Source organism: Symphalangus syndactylus, chromosome 1 (assembly GCF_028878055.3).
Source record: "Symphalangus syndactylus isolate Jambi chromosome 1, NHGRI_mSymSyn1-v2.1_pri, whole genome shotgun sequence".
NCBI classification, from domain to species: Eukaryota; Metazoa; Chordata; class Mammalia; order Primates; family Hylobatidae; genus Symphalangus; species Symphalangus syndactylus.
In genome coordinates, this window is record NC_072423.2 from 109,621,803 (window position 1) to 109,639,371 (window position 17,569).

A 17,569-nucleotide genomic window follows, 5' to 3' on the forward strand; every position below is an offset into this window, starting at 1 on the left:
TCTCCATGAACCGTCTGCCCCCCATCCAGATGCAGTGCATGTTATGAAGACATACAATGATTCTCTTCCTGTCAGCAAATCTAGGAGCTCAGAGATTACCTGTTTTCTATCTTTTCAGTCAACCATGGGAATCCCTGAAAGAGCTTGGTTTCTTGTTGACAGAAGTTGTGCATTGCTACCATCAGGAACAACCCAGGTCTCTCTTGATAATCAACCTCTAAAGCCTGCCAGTGCAGTTGCAACCTATACTTTTCATTGGCCCACTTCATCCCATCCCCCAGTGTGGTGTGCCTGGGACTGGAGCAGCTTACAGTAGGCTGAAGAGCTCCCTGTAGCTCTCGTCACCTTTCCCTTCTGACACCATGCTGTCCAGCTTGTCAATCAACTCGGCCTCCACCTAGAAGGAAGCAGAGACTTCATAAACCTGAGATGACCTCAGAAGAAGAATGGGCAATCCAGTTCCTGTGGTGGGTGAGGATGGTGGGAAACTACTTCTGGATCCTGTCCTTGCTCCAAAGAAATGAGGGAGATAGTATCTTACCTATAGCACCAAGAAACCACTCTGCCTCCCCAAATCAAGAAGGCCTCCCACCCCAGTGGTTTGAAAAAGACATAGGACTTAAAAGTCTCAGGTGCTCTTTCCAATCTAAAGGCAAAAGGCAAGGATTCCCTACAGAGAAAAGTATTTTGGATTCAAAAGAGGCCTTTTTCAGATGTTTTTTTCCCCCTTTAAAAACATTAATTCAAAAGAATTTGTATGCATAAAATATATTTGGTTAGAACTTTACCCTGTAGTCAGCCAGTCAAAAAGGATGCTTTCTGGGGAGCTTGTCCTCACTCTAACGACTGGCATTAAATGGAGCTGAATGAGATTTGAGTGTTTCCTCCAGAGAATTTCCTTCAGGATAACAGGCTCCACTGTTTGTACCCACAGAACCTAGAGCCCTTGAGGCTGCTGTTCCTATCACTGGACCATCACTGGGCCCCTGCATTTGTTATTGGATACCTAAATCATAAGGAGCAAGACTATATTTGTTCCTACCCCATGGATTTGCAAGGGCATTCAGCAGTACTCAGTCACTTTTCTTTTTTTAAAATTTAATTTAAAGTTCAGGGGATACCTGTGCTTGATTGTTTGATTGTTGATTGTGCCAGGTTTGTTACGTGGGTAAGCATGTGCCATGGTGGTCTGCTGCACCTATCAACCCATCACCTAGGTATTAAGCCTCAGATGCATTGGCTATTTATCCTGATCTCAGCCACTTTTCTAATAGGTCTCACTGGATTTACTCTGAGGTGAGAAACTGGTTGTAAGTGATATGATATAAAATTGTTTTAACCTTTTATTAACCTTATTTATTTTGAGATGGAGTCTCACTATGTCAGGCTGGAGTGCACAGGCGCGATCTCGGCTCACTGCAACCTCCATCTCCCAGGTTCAAGCGATTCTCCTGCCTCAGCCTCCTGAGTAGCTGGGATTACAAGCACGCATCACCATGCCCAGCTGATTTTTGTATTTTTAGTAGAGATGGGGTTTCACCATGTTGTCCAGGCTGGTATTGAATTCCTGACCTCAGATGATCCACCTGCCTCAGCCTCCCAAAGTGCTGGGATTACAGGCGTGAGCCACCACGCTCGACCCCTTTGTTAACCTTTAAACTGTGGTACTGTGATATTATTTATTATTTCATATAAACAAAAAAGCCACGGTATGGCTGCATGAAATAATGTACTATAAACAGAAGCCTTTCTCACTATACAGAGAGCAAAGAATCCTAAGGCTAAGAAATAATAAAAGAATAACTGAATTAGTAAATTCAGTGAAGGCAATTAGGGCCTCTGAAGTCTGATGACCAGAAAATGAGGACAGATCAATAAATATAGCCTTTTTTTTTTTTTAATAGTGGTCTGCTACATGGCCAGGGCAGGGATGAGTGAGTTGCTTGAATATACATTTGAGAAGAAACAGAAAGTCTGAGACCTGGGGTCCTTAGGGATTGAAGCCGTCTCACTCTCTGTGTAGAGAAGAGGCATAAGCAGGGACTTGCCTGGGGTTATGTTAAGACAGGTAGAGCTGCATCTAGAAGCCAAGGTGGATCAGTCCCACTTCAGAGCTTTTCTTGCCTCACTGGGTCAACCTGCTGGCTAAAAGGCCCCCAAGAGACGGGCCTGATTATAACAAGGGATCTCTCTTCACACATTGTGGTATAGGTAGATTGTGCCTTCAGAACAGAGCAAAAATGTGGGGAGGGGACCTAGAGCAGCAGAGAGTACAACAGTGTAAACAGGGTACAACAGTCCACTGGAAACTAAATGTTTCTCAAAATGGGTCTCTGGGCCAGCAGCAGCAGTTTTACCAGAGATCTTGTTAGAAATTAAAATTCTCAGGCCTCCTCTAGTTTGTTGGATCAGAAACTCAGGGTGGGAGCACACAAGCTGTGCTTTAATGAGTCTTCCACGTGCTTCTGATACCTATTCAAGTGTTTTGAACTTTGTATTAGGCAAAGAAGCTGGTGATGGGGCTGGGTGTGGTGGCTCACGCCTGTAATCCCAGCACTTTGGAAGGCTGAGGCGGGCAGATCACCTGAGGTCAGGAGTTTGAGACCAGCCTGACCAACATGGTGAAACTCCATCTCTACTAAAAATACAAAAAAATTAGCCAGGCGTGGTGGCACCTGCCTATAATCCCAGCTACTCGGGAGGCTGAAGCAGGAGAATCACTTGAACCCAGGAGGTGGAGGTTGCAGTGAGCCGAGATCGTGCCACTGCATTCCAGCCTGGGCAACAGAGTGAGACTCCATCTCAAAAAAAAAAAAAAAAAAAAAAGCTGGTGATGGAAGGATATGGGGGACATTACTTAATCACCCCTACAGAGCTCATAAAGGGGAAGTTATTAGGAGAAATCTAGAAATCTAAAACATGGGACACTAAATATCAATGCATGCAAAATCAACATATCTAAGTCAAACAAAATAATAAGTTCTTCAAACATATTATGTACCATCAAGTTTGCAGTTACTTTTATTCCATAGAAACAATATTCCTGAAGTGACATCTTCATTCAACAAATATTTGTCCTGTGATATAATGAGCTGCATAGTTCTGATATTTACCTCTCTAAGCCCAAGTTTCTACATTTGTGAAATAGGAATGGTGGTAACATTCCTCTTTGGTGTCACTGTGCCCTGGATCTTGGGAAGTACTCAATAAATGCTAGTTTTGATTTTCATCTCTATAAGCCTACCATGTCCCAGGCACCATGGTGGGTTCTGAGATATAAAAATGCACAAGAAATAATCCTGATCCCTAAGAGCCCATCATCTGGCAGAGGAGGCAGGTATGACAGCTGACACGGCTCAGCATGGTAATTGCTTAGATGGAACATACACAGAAAAGGTAGTCTGGATTTCAAAAAATTGTGCTATAAAAACTTAAGAAAGGTTTCTGACTCTTTGATCTAGTGATTACATGTTGAGAAATTTACCTAAGAAACTGAGAATAAATATTTTTTGCAATATTAACAACAAAAATTTGGAATGAACCTGAGTTGCTAAAATTAGGGGCTGGGAGAGGTGGGTCATGCCTGTAATCCCAGCACTTTGGGAGATGGAGGCAGGTGGATCACATGAGGTTAGGAGTTTGAGACTAGCCTGACCAACATGGTGAAACCCCATCTCTACTAAAAATACAAAAAGAAATTAGCTGGGCATGGTGGCACACGCCTGTAATCCCAGCTACTTGGGAGGCTGAGGCAGAAGAATTGCTTGAACCTGGGAGGAGGAGGTTGCAGTGAGCCAAGATCATGCCATTGCACTCCAGCCTGGGCAACAAGAGGGAAACTCCGTCTCAAAAAAAAAAAAAAAAAAAAAAAAAAAAAACAAACATGTCAGGCATGGGGGCTCATGCCTGTAATCCCAGCATTTTGGGAGGCCCAGGTGGGCAGATCATGAGGTCAGGAGCTCGAGACCAGCCTGACCAACAGGCTAGTAGTTTTGTAGTTTTAGTAGAAACCCAGTTTCTACTAAAACTACAAAAATTAGCTGGGTGTGGTGGCATGCACCTATAATCCCAGCTACTCAGGAGGCTGAGGCAGGAGAATCACTTGAACCCAGGAGGCAGAGGTTGCAGTGAGCTGAGATCGTGCCTCTGCACTTCAGCCTGGGTGACAGAGCGAGACTCCGTCTCAAAAAAAAAAAAATTAAAAAAATAAAATTAGGAGCTTAACAAAATACATTACAGTCCAGCCATACAATGGAATACCATATAGCCTCTAAACTGACAGGGTAGTATAGGGGAGCATTAATTCACATGAAGAGGTAGTCATGACAAGTTGCTACCAAAAAAGGGATATTACAAACCAATATATAACAACAATTTCATTTTTTGGCCTTTTTTTTTTTAATACTTTAGGTTCTGGGGTACATGTGCAGAACGGGCAGTTTTGTTACATAGGTATACCTGTGCCATGGTGGTTTGCTGCACCCATTAACCTGTCATCTACATTAGGTATTTCTTCTAATGCTATCCCTCCCCTAGCCCCTATCCCCTGACAGGCCCTGGTGTGTGATGTTCTCCTCCCTGTGTCCATGTGTTCTCATTGTTCAGCTCCCACTTATGAGTGAGAACATGCAGTGTTTGGTTTTCTGTTCTTTTATTAGTTTGCTGAGAATGATGGTTTCCAGCTTCATACATGTCCCTGCAAAGGACATGAACTCATCCTTTTTATGGCTGCATTGTATTCCATGGTGTGTATGTGTCACATTTTCTTTATCCAACCTATCATTGATGGGCATTTGGGTTGGTTCCAAGTCTTTGCTATTGTGAATAGTGCCACAGTAAACATACATGTGCATGTGTCTTTATAGTAGAATGATTTATAATCCTTTGGGTATATAGCCAGTAATGTGATTGCTGGGTCAAATGGTATTTCTGCTTCTAGATCCTTGAGGAATTGCCACACTGTCTTCCACAATGGTTGAAGTAATTTACACTCCCACCAACAGTGTAAAAATGTTCCTATTTCTCCACATCCTCTCCAGCATCTGTTGTTTCCTGATTTTTTAACGATTGTCATTCTAACTGGTGTAAGATGGTATCTCATTGTGGTTTTGATTTGCATTTCTCTAATGACCAGTGATGATCAGCTTTCATTACATATGTTGGTTGGCCACATAAATGTCTTATTTTGAGAAGTGTCTGTTCATCTTCTTTGCTCACTTTTTGATAGGGTTTTTTTTTCTTGTAAATTTGTTTAAGTTCTTTGTAGATTTTGGATGTTAGCCCTTTGTCAGATGGATAGATAGCAAAAATTTTCTCCTATTCTGTAGGTTGCCTGTTCGCTCTGATGATAGTTTCTTTTGCTGTGCAGAAGCTCTTTAGTTTAATTAGATCCCATTTGTCAATTCTGGCTTTTGTTGCTATTGCTTTTGGTGTTTTAGTCATGAAGTCTTTGCCCATGCCTAGGTCCTGAATGGCATTGCCTAGGTTTTCTTCTAGGGTTTTTAAGGTTTTATGTCTTACATTTAAAGTCTTTAATCCACGTTAAGGTAATATCTGTATAAGGTGTAAGGAAGGGGTCCAGTTTCAGCTTTCTGCATATGGCTAGCCAGTTTTCCCAGCACCATTTATTAAGTAGGGAATCCTTTCCTCATTGCTTGTTTTTGTCAGGTTTGTCAAAGATCAGATGGTTGCAGATGCATGTTGTTATTTCTGAGGCCTCTGTTCGGTTCCATTGGTCTATATACCTGTTTTGGTACCAGTACCATGCTGTTTTGGTTACTGTAGCCTTGTAGTATAGTTTGAAGTCAGGTAGCGTGATGCCTCCAGCCTTGTTCTTTTTGCCTAAGATTATCTTGGCTATGCAGGCTCTTTTTTGGTTCCATATGAAATTTAAAGTAGTTTTTTTCTAATTCTGTGAAGAAAGTCAATGATAGCTTGATGGAGATAGCATAGAATCTATAAATTAGTTTGGGCAGTATGGCCATTTCATGATATTGATTCTTCCTATCCATGAGAATGGAATGTTTTTCCATTTATTTGTATCCTCTCTTATTTCCTTGAGCAGTGGTTTGTAGTTCTCCTTCAAGGGGTCCTTCACATCCCTTGTAATTTGTATTCCTAGGTATTTTATTCTCTTTGTAGCAAGTGTGAATGGAAGTTCACTCCTGATTTGGCTCTCTGTTTGTCTGTTATTGGTGTATAGGAATGCTTGTGATTTTTGTACATTGATTTTGTATCTTGAGACTTTGCTGAAGTTGCTTATCAGCTTAAGGAGATTTTGGGCTGAGACAATGGAGTTTTCTAAATACACAATCATGTCATCTGCAAACAGAGAAAATTTGACTTCCTCTCTTCTATTTGAATACCCTTTATTTCTTTATCTTGCCTGATTGCCCTGGCCAGAACTTTCAATACTATGTTGAATAGGAGTGGTGAGAGGGCATCTATGTCTTATGCTGGTTTTCAAAGGGAATGCTTCCAGTTTTTGGCCATTCAGTTATGATACTGGCTGTGGGTTTGTCATAAATAGCTCTTATTATTCTATTTTGTTGATCTTTTCAAAAAACCAGCTCCTGGATTCACTGATTTCTTGAAGGGTTTTTGTGTGTCTCTATCTCCTTCAGTTCTGCTCTGATCTTAGTTATTTCTTGTCTTCTGCTAGCTTTTGAATTTGTTTGCTCTTGCTTCTCTAGTTCTTTTAATTGTGATGTTAGAGTGTCAATTTTAGATCTTTCCTGCTTTATCTTGTGGGCATTTAGTACTATAAATTTCCCTCTACACACTCCTTTAAATATGTCCCAGAGATTCTGGTACGTTGTGTCTTTGTTCTCATCGGTTTCAAAGCACATCTTTATTTCTGCCTTCATTTCGTTATTAACCTAGTAGTCATTCAGGAGCAGGTTGTTCAGTTTCCATGTAGTTGTGCGGTTTTGAGTGAGTTTCTTAATCTGTGGTCTGAGAGACTGTTTGTTATGATTTCCATTCTCTTGCATTTGCCAAGGAGTGTTTTACTTCCAATTATGTGGTCAATTTTAGAATATGTGCAGTGTGGTGCTGAGAAGAATGTATATTCTGTTGATTTGGGGTAGAGAGTTCTGTAGATGTCTACTAGGTCTGCTTGTACTGAGCTGAGTTCAAGTCCTGGATATCCTTGTTAATTTTCTGTCTTGTTAATCTGTCTAATATAGACAGTGGGGTGTTAAAGACTCCCACTATTATTGTGTGGGAGTCTAAGTCTCTTTGTAGTTCTCTAAGAATTTGCTTTATGATTCTGGGTGCTCCTGTATTGTGTGCATATATATTTAGGATCATTAGTGCTTCTTGTTGCATTCATCTCTTTACCATTATGTAATGCACTTCTTTGTCTCTTAGTGCTTCTTGTTGCACTGATCTCTTTACCATTATGTAATGCAGTTCTTTGTCTCTTTTGGTCTTTGTTGGTTTAAAGTCTGTTTTATCAGATACTAGGATTGCAACCCCTGCTTTTTTTTTTTTTTTTTTTTTTTTTTTGCTTTCCATTTGCTTGGTAAATATTCCTCCATGCCTCTATTTTGAGCCTATGTGTGTCTTTGCATGTGAGATGGGTCTCCTGAATACAGCACACCGATGGGTCTTGACTCTTTATTCAATTTGCCAGTCTGTGTCTTTTAAATGGGGCATTTAGCCCATTTACATTTAAGGTTAATATTGTTATGTGTGAATTTGATCCTGCCATTATGATGCTAGCTAGTTATTTTGCCTGTTAGTTGATGCAGTTTCTTCATAGTGTTGATGGTCTTTACAATTTGGTATGTTTTTGCAGTGGCTGGTACCGGTTACTCCTTTCCATATTTAGTGCTTCCTTCAGGAACTCTTGTAAGGCAGGCCTGGTGGTGACAAAATCTCTCCACATGTGCTTGTCTGTAAAGGATTTTATTTCTTCTTTGCTTATGAAGCTTAGTTTGGCTGGATATGAAATTCTTGAAAATTCTTTTCTTTAAGAATGTTGGCTGGTCGTGGTGGCTCATGCCTGTAATCCCAGCACTTTGGGAGGCTGAGGTGGGCAGATCATGAGGTCAGGAGATCGAGACCATCCTGGCTAACATGGTGAAACCCCGTCTCTGCTAAAAATACAAAAAAATTAGCCAGGCATAGTGGCGGGCACCTGTAGTCCCAGCTTCTCTGGAGGCTGCGGCAGGAGAATGGCATGAACCCAGGAGGTGGAACTTGCAGTGAGCCGAGATTGCACCACTGCACTCCAGCCTGGGCAACCAAGCAAGACTCCATCTCAAAACAAAACAAAAAAAACAAAAAACAAAAACAAAAACAAAAGAATGTTGAATATTGGCCCCTACTCTCTTCTAGCTTTTCTGGCTTGTAGGGTTTCTGCAGAGAGATCCACTGTTAGTATGATGGGCTTCTCCTTGTGGGTAACCTGACCTTTCTCTCTGGCTGCCCTTAACATAGTTTCCTTCATTTCAATCTTGGTGATTCTGACGATTATGTGTCTTGGGGTTGCTCTTCTCGAGGAGTATCTTTGTGGTGTTCTCTGTATTTCCTGAATTTGAATGTTGGCCTGTCTTGCTAGGTTGGGGAAGTTCTCCTGGATAATATCCTGAAGAGTGTTTTCCAACTTGGTTCCATTCTCCCTGTCACTTTCAGGTACACCAATCAAACATACGTTTGGTCTTTTCATATAGTCCCATATTTCTTGGAGGCTTTGTTCATTCCTTTTCATTCTTTTTTCTCTAATCTTGTCTTCACGCTATATTTCATTAAGTTGATCTTCAATCTCTGATATCCTTTCTTCCACGTGATTGATTTGGCTATTGATACTTGTGTATGCTTCAAAAAGTTCTCGTGCTGTGTTTTTCAGCTCCATCAGGTCATTTATGTTCTTCTCTAAACTGGTTATTCCAGTTAGCAATTTGTCTCACCTTTTTCAAGGTTCTTGGCTTCCTTGCATTGGGTTAGAACATGCTCCTTTAGCTTGGAGGAGTTTGTTATTACCCACCTTCTGAAGCCTACTTCTGTCAATTTGTCAAATTCATTTTCCGTCCAGGTTTGTTCCCTTGCTGGCTAAGAGTTGTGATCCTCTGGAGGAGAAGAGGCATTCTGGTTTTTGGAGTTTTCATCCTTTTTGCAGTGTTTTCTCTCCATCTTCATGGATTTATCTACCGTTGGTCTTTGATATTCGTGACCTTCAGATGAGGTCTCTGTGTGGATGTCCTTTTAGTTGATGTTGATGCTATTCCTTTCTGTTTGTTAGTTTTTCTTCTAACTGTCAGGCCCCTCTGCTGCAGGTCTGCTGGAGTTTGCTGGACGTCCACTCCAGACCCTGTTTGCCTGGGTATCACCAGTGGAGGCTGCAGAACAGCAAAGATTGCTGCCTGTTTATTCCTCTGGAAGCTTCATCCCAGAAGGGCACCCACCAGATGCCAGCCAGAACTCTCCTGTATGAGGTATCTGTTGGCCCCTACTGGGAGATGTCTCCCAGTCAAGAGACATGGGGGTCAGGGAACCACTTGAGGAGGCAGTCTGACCCTTAGCAGAGCTCAAACACTATGGTGGGAGATTCGCTGCTCTCTTCAGAGCCATCAGGCAGGGATGTTTAAGTCTGCTGAAGCTGTGCCCACAGCTACCCCTTCCCCCAGGTGCTCTGTCCCAGGGAAATGGGGGTTTTATCTATAAGCCCCTGACTGGGGCTGCTGCCTTTTTTTCAGAGATGCCCTGCCCAGAGAGGAGGAATCTAGAGAGGCAGTCTGGCTGCAGTGGCCTTGCTGAGCTGTGGTGGGCTCCACCCAGTTTGAACTTCCTGGTGGCTTTGTTTCCACCGTGAGAGTAAAACCACCTACTCAAGCCTCAGCAATGGCAGAAGCCCCTCTTCCAACCAAGCTCGAGCATCTCAGGTCGACCTTGGACTGCTGTGCTGGCAGCGAGAATTTCAAGCCAGTGGATCTTAGCTTGCTGGGCTTCGTGGGGGTGGGAGGCACCGAGCCAGAACCCTTGGCTCCCTGGCTTTAGCCCCCTTTCCAGGGGAGTGAAGGGTTCTGTCTCACTGGCGTTCCAGGTGCCCTGGGGTATGGAAAACAAAACAAAACAAAACAAACAAACTCCTGCAGCTAGCTTGGTGTCTGCCCAAACGGCCACCCAGTTTTGTGCTTGAAACCCAGGGCCCTGGTGGCGTAGGCACTGGAGGGAATCTCCTGGTGTGTGGGTGGTGAAGACCATGGGGAAAGTGCAGTATCTGGGCCAGATTGCACAGTTCACAGTCCCTCATGGCTTCCCTTGGCTAGGGAAGGGAATTCCTCGACCCCCTGTGCTTCCTGGGAGAGGTGACGCCCCACCCTGCTTTGGCTCACCCTCTGTGGGCTGCACCCACTGTTCAACCAGTCCCAATGAGATGAGCTGGGTACCTCAGCTGGAAATGCAGGAATCACCCGCCTCCTGTGTTGATCTTGGGAGCTGCAGACCGGAGATGTTCCTATTCGGCCATCTTGCCAGCCCTCTAACAATTTCATTTTCTAAGTTAAAAAAAGCCTATGTATTGAGAAGAAAAAGTCTAAAAAAGACATAAACTGCCTCCTCTCCAAGTTCCTAACAATGGTAGGATTATGGGTTAAAATTTTTCGTTACAGCTATCGTGTTGTTTTTTTTTGAGATGGAGTCTCGCTCTGTCACCAGGGTGAAGTGCAGTGGTGCAATCTCGGCTCACTACAAACTCCACCTCCCAGGTTCAAGCGATTATCCTGCCTCAGCCTCTTAAGTAGCTGGGACTGCAGGCACACACCACCATGTCCAGCTAATTTTTGTAGTTTTAGTAGAGACAGGGTTTCACCATGTTGGCCAGGATGGTCTGGATCTCTTGACCTTGTGATCCACCTGCCTCGGCCTCCCAAAGTGCTGGGATTACCAGTGTGAGCCACCACGCCTGGCCCACTATTGCATTTTAAATTTTTCTACATTAAATAAATATTGTTCTATAATTAGAAAAAGTATTTTTAGGCTGGTCAGTGTTAGTGATGGTGGAATGCAACCCAGCCCCATTTTCAGCTGACTCAGATGACCCACAGTGCAGCTCTGCAATGTCATCCACTTCTTGGTAACAGTTTTTTTTTTTTAATCAGGTGTTGTGCATTTTGCACATTTAGAAGGCACAAGTTGTGACAATACAGAAAAGTAACAGTTCCTTTTTTGTTTGAAGTTATTATTTCCCAAAGACCTGGAGGCATTAGAGCTACACACTCCCAAATTGATTTATCTTAAATACTATTTACCCATGATAAAAAGAATCTATAAAAAAACTTAGAGCTAGTATCATATTTATTTATTTGTTTAATAGGAGAAGCACATAAGGATAGTATCATATTCACTGGTAAAAACACTAGTGAATACTTTCTCCTAAGAACAAAGCAAGTTTCTCATTGCTCTTATTTAACATCATCCTGGAGGTCCTGGCTGATGTGATATGGCAAGAAAAATAAGAGATATATAGAGTAGAAAGGAAGAAATAAAACTCTCTATTCCCAGGTGACATGATTGTCTAAATAGAAAATCCCAAGGAATCTGCAAAAAAGCTTCCAGAATAAGTAAGTTTAGCGAGAATACAGGATATAATGTTAATATATAAAAATCAGTTGAATTTCTATATCCTAGAAACGAAAATAAAACAAAATTTAAAAATTGCAATCATTTATTTATTTATATAAACAAAGTGGAACATTTTAATTGAACTTTCTTAAAACCAATGGATCAAGTAGCAAAGCATTAGTAAGGCTACAGAAGTTCAAACAATATAATTAAGGAGCTTGAGCTACTAGATAAACATAAATTTTACTCCCTCACCCACAGAATACCCATTGTTTTCAAGTTCATGTAGAACAATTTTTTGAAATGCTGCATACTTGACAATAAAGGGAGTCTAAAACCTCTTCAAAGAATCAACATCATTCAGTTGCATGGAATTATTTAGAAGAGCACCAAAAAACAGGAAATACATACAAATTAAATAACATGTGTAAGATCTGTATACAAAACACTGATGAAAGAAATAAAAGAACACCTAAATAAATGGAAAGATATACTGTTTCCATGGACTATTAAGACATCAATTCTTCCCAATTTGATATATACATATATATATATATAAATTTTTTTGAGACAGAGTCTTGCTCTGTTGCCCAGACTGGTGTGCAGTGGTGCGACCTCAGCTCACTGCAACCTCCCTTTCCCAGGTTCAAACAATTCTCCTGCCTCAGCCTCCTAAGTAGCTGGGATTACAGGCACCTGCCACCACGCCTGGCTAATTTTTATGTTTTTAGTAGAGATGGGGTTTCAGTGTGTTGGCCAGGCTGCTCTCAAATTCTTGATCTCAAATGATCCGCCTGTCTTGGCCTCCCAAAGTGCTGGGATTACAGGCATAGCCACTGTGCCCAGCCCACAATTTGATTTATAGAATCACTGCAATCCCAGTCAAAATACCAGCAGGAATGCTATAGATATTGACATGCTGATTCTAAATTTATTTAAGAAAGGAAAAAGAATTAGATAGCTAACACAATACTGAAAAAAAAAAAAAAAAGAACGAAGCTGGAAGACAGACTCACACCATGTAGTTTTTTGTTTTTTTTTTTTTTTTTTTTTTTTTTTTTAGACGTAGTCTTGCTGTCGCCCAGGCTGGAATGCAGTGGCGGGATTTCGGCTCACTGCAGGCTCCGCCCCCCCGGGGTTCATGCCATTCTCTTGCCTCAGCCTCCCAAGTAGCTGGGACTACAGGCACCCACCACCTCGCCTGGCTAATTTTTTGTAATTTTAGTAGAGACAGGGTTTCACCGTGTTAGCCAGGATGGTCTCGATCTCCTGACCTTGTGATCTACCTGCCTCGGCCTCCCAAAGTGCTGGGATTACAGGCGTGAGCCACCACGCCCGGCCACACCATGTAGTTTTAAGACTAACTATAAAGCTACTATAATAACGTAGTGTGGTATTGATGAAAGAATAAACATACTGATCTACGGAAAGACTAGAGTCTAGAAAGAGATTCACACAAATATGGTCAATTGATTTTTTAAGTAGTTTTAAGTGACAATAATTATATCTATTTATGGAGTACAATATGATGTTTTGATATATGTATACATTGTGAAATGGTTAAATCAAGCTAATTAACATATCTGTCACCTCACCTAATTATTTTTTTTGCAATGAGAACATTTAAAGTCTACTCTTTTAGCAATTTTTAAATATACATTATTATTATTATTATTATTTTGAGATGAAGTCTCGCTCTGTTGCCTAGGCTGGAGTGCAGTGGTGCGATCTTGGCTCACTGCAACTTCCACCTCCTGGGTTCAAGCAATTCCCCTGCCTCAGCCTCCTGAATAGCTGGGACTACAGGCATGTGGCACCATGCCTGGCTAATTTTTGAACAATACATTATTATTAACTACAGTCACCATGCGGTGCAATAGCTCACTAAAGCTTATTCCTCCTAACTTTGAATACAAAGTTTCAAAGTTCTTTTTTCTTTTTCTTTTTTTTAAGCTTCTCCTTGTCCAAACCCATTTGTTTTTCTTTTTTTTGGCAATTGATTTTTGACCAAGGCAGAAAGACAACTGAAGAAAGGATACTCTTTTCAACAAAGATGCTGGAATAATTGGACATCTTGTTGCAAAATAAAAAAAAGAACCTGATCCATCCTTCATACCTTATACAGAAATCAACTCAAAATAGATCATAGATCTAAATTTAAAATGTAAAATTGTAAAACCTCTAGAAGAAAAGACAGGAGAAAAATTTTTGTGGCCCTATGTTAAGAAAAAGTTCTTGGGGTATGACCCCAAAAGCATGATCGATAAAAGAAAAACATTGACAAATTTGACTTCATAAAAATTAAAAACTTTTGTTCTAAGAAAGATATTGTTTAGTAAATGAAAAGATAAGCTAAAGATTTACAGAAAATATCTGTAAATCATATGCTCAACAAAGGACTTACATATAGAATATATAAAGAACCCTAAAATTCAACAATAAGGAAAGCAACAACTCAAATGAAAATGAACAAAAGCTTTGAACTCATTTCACCAAAGAAATATAAGGATGGTATATAAGCACATGAAAAGATGCTCAACATCATTAGTCACTAGGGAAATAGAAATGAAAACCGAAATGAAAACCACAATGATATACAACTACACACCTATTAGAATGGTTAAAACAAATGAACAGACAATACTAAGTACTGGTTAGTATGTGGAGCAATCGATTATATACTGCTGCTGGGACTTCAAAATGGTATAGCTATTTTAGAAAAGAGTTTGAGAACCTCTTCAAAAGCTAATTATAAACTTGTCACAAGGCCCAACAATCCTATTCCTAAGTATTCACTCAAGAAAAATGAGAGCTTATATGCATACAAAAACCTGTAAAGAAATGTTTTTAGTGGCTTTATTTATAATCCACAAAAAAGGAAATAACCCAAATGTCTTCTGAATGGTGAATGAATGAACTAAATACTACTCAGCATAGAAAAACTACTGATACAAGCAGTGACATGGATGAATTTCTCAAAGCATTATGCTAAGTGAAAGGGGCCAGTCTCAAAAGGCTACACTTTGCTTGATTCCATTTATATGACAGTCTAGAAAAGGCACAACTATAGTGATGAAGAACAGACCTATGGTTGCATTTGTTAAGAATAGGGGAAAGGTTTGACTACAAATAGACAGCAAGACTGAATTTTTAAGTATTCAAAAACTCTCGATTGTGGTGGTGGTTACACGATTATGCATTTGCCAAAACACACAGAACTGTAAATCAAAAAGAATACATTTTACTCTATGTAAATTTAAAAATAAATAAATATTTAAAAATTACTGTTTGCCTGGTCTACTTCTCACTGTTACAGTCACCTATTCTAAGACCACTGGTTCATCCCAGAATCATAGGCTCGGAAGGAGCTTAGTGAGGAACTGGTACAATTCCCAAGCCAATACAGAAAATTCCCCTAGAGGTTTCCTGGGAGCTTCTGCTTGAAGATCATCTGCCAAGAGAGAAAATCTCTATCTCCCAAAGCAGGCCTGCTTACAGTGGACAGTTTTTGCTGTTAGCAAGTTATTTATTTTATTAGCTAAAATTGGCTTCCTCACCATTAGCCCCATTGGTCCTGGTACTATCCCCTGGAGCTACAGATATAAAGGCAGGGGCCATCTCCTACACTTAGTGGTGGCAAAAGAACTACACAGGAGGACAGCCTGAAGCCACTCAGTTGGAAGCCAAGGGGCCTGTATCTCCTGGACCAACCCCTCTGTGCAGTAGTCTGTAAAATGCTGGGCTACCTGAGCCATGAGAAGTCATCTGGTCTGGGCTGCAGCCCTAGAAATGCCTAGATTATACAGTGAAAATCCTCAGTAAAGGAATAGCATCACACTCCCAGGGCCCTATCATGAATGAAACTGGGAGGCTACAGTCTCAATCATTCTCTCCTTGATCAGAAAGTTATAGTGATGTTCATTCTTTCCTGGCCTCATTATTTTCTGGCCTCTAACTTCATGAAGAAAATCCACAAATCAATTTTGGCCAGCAAGTAAGGGAAAACCCTTGAACAGGATTCAAATTAGCCAAGCTACAGCCCATCCCCACTAGAATCATGGCTTGGTCTATCTAGGCTACCTGCCTAAGCAGAAGGGATCCATTCCAGAGAATACCCTGAAAACTGCCAGGTGTCTTACTTGTTTGAAGTTGCCATTTTTTCTCTGCTCCCAGTCCATCATGTCATGAAAGATGGGAATCATGATATTCCGTACTTCTGGCTGTGGGACCAGTGTCACACCCAGAAAAGGACCAATCATTCCCGGAATAAAGTGGATCTTATGTTCACCTGAAAAACAAAACCCAAATTAGTTTATGCCTGCTTTGCTCCTTCCATGGAAGATTCCCAAACGGGGCCACAACACATGCTACAATCTATACTGGAAGCTTCCGAGAGCAAAGCAAGCTCTCCCCTATGGTTTTCTGAGATACTCTCCTTGAACTTTTTAGAGTTTATGGATAAAGTTGGCCTAGCCCAGTTAAAGCAAATGCGCAACAGTCACAAAACTGCTTTTCCAAAGAATTTCCTGACAGGTCCCACAAACTACCTGAAAATCTCTCTGAGATGAAGGAACAGAGTTTGCTACTTGAGACAGAATAGGTTTCTGAGTAACCTATGAGTGTCAGATGGTCTATTCACAGTGTTTATTTAACAAGAAAAACCCATATATTTCTGCTTAAATACAATGCACTCTCCTTGGAGTTTCTAGCTCTAGCCCAGAGACATTTAAGTGATGAGGATATCCAATCCCTGGTCTAGCCACCAGAGGTCTAATAAGTCCATGGACTTTTACACTGCCTATGTTCATGTAGGCCAAAGAAGTCCTCCTCCTGAGCTAGCAGGAGCCTCCTGCACAGCCCTACCCTAAAAGGCTGGCTTAGAGATTCTCTCTTTACCCACCCTGAACTCCCTTTGTGTTCATATTGCATTTCTGATGGTACCATTACCCCTACTTGGCTCAGCTCAACCCTCAACTTCCTTAATGAAGCATTTCCATGGTAAGTGCGTGATGTGGGTTTCCCTCTCATTGGCGTGCCATCTAGGGTATGTTACCAGAAGCCAGAGACAGTCCTGTGGATGGTGGGATAGGTTTTTCTCTTCCTTGCAATGGTAAAATAGAGTGAACCATCTTTCAGAGCTCTGCTCTCAGTCCTTCAGAGACTAAGGAGGAGATAAACTGTGGGTCTGTGCAATGAATGCTACAACCAAGTAAAACCATTTCTTGGGGACCAGAGAATGTCATTTCCAACAAAAGAAATGAGGTAGAAAAGGCTTTATCAGGCAAATCTGGAATTTAAAAAAATTCCATTTTGAAAACCTAAGAAGCAAATGTTTAGCCCTGAGGCTGGTTCAGTATATCCCAATTTTGGTACTTGGCACAATAGCCAGTCTTTTGCATTCCTGGGAATTTCAGAGTCAATTTTGGGTTAAAATCCATTTCCAAACTGTGCTGGATACAGGGAACCAGAGTGCTGGAAAGTCTGCTTGAGGAAAATGCATCCTCACTCATGAATAGAAGGCCCTCCCGCCGGCAGAAATACTTCATATCTTACTTGCTGCCTCTAGGTTAGTGGGGGGGATGGTTAACAGATGACTGGAGATTTTATGACCATCATTCCTACAGCTTCAGAGCCAGGAGCTCAGCTGAAAGCAGACTTCACTTGAAATAATAATAGTTCTCTAGCATCCTGACAGGCCACTCAGAACTCTACAATATCACAGGATGGCCCACTCAGTCACCAGGGCAACCCAGAAATTCTACCAAAAACACTGATCTGACAAATTTAGATTCAAAGAAGTGGCTATTTTCAAAGCACTCAAAGCAGAAGCTGTGCAAAGAAGGGAAGCCAAAACTGATCTCACTCAGAGGTTGCAGTTCTCTTCTTATATGTTACTCCATGCAATTGGTGTCAAGCATCTGATCTGGATACATGAATACCAGAGATCCAAGAAATGTTTTAATCTTTATTAATAGACACCTTTGCTCATGTACTGGATATC

At 41.2% G+C, this 17,569-nt stretch overlaps 1 protein-coding gene across 7 annotated transcripts in view; it reads right to left on the bottom strand.

Annotated features, from left to right (window-relative positions):
- DOCK3 (dedicator of cytokinesis 3) overlaps positions 1–17,569 on the bottom strand; it is a 677,098-nt gene that overhangs the window by 55,030 nt on the left and 604,499 nt on the right. For all 7 annotated transcript variants that reach the window (XM_055275673.2, XM_055275643.2, XM_055275636.2 and 4 more), the window contains exons 32-33: positions 15,708–15,856; positions 312–397 (exon numbers count right to left, since the gene is read on the bottom strand). In XM_055275673.2, the coding sequence (XP_055131648.1) occupies positions 312–397; positions 15,708–15,856 (235 nt within the window). The remainder of the gene's footprint in view (positions 1–311; positions 398–15,707; positions 15,857–17,569) is intronic.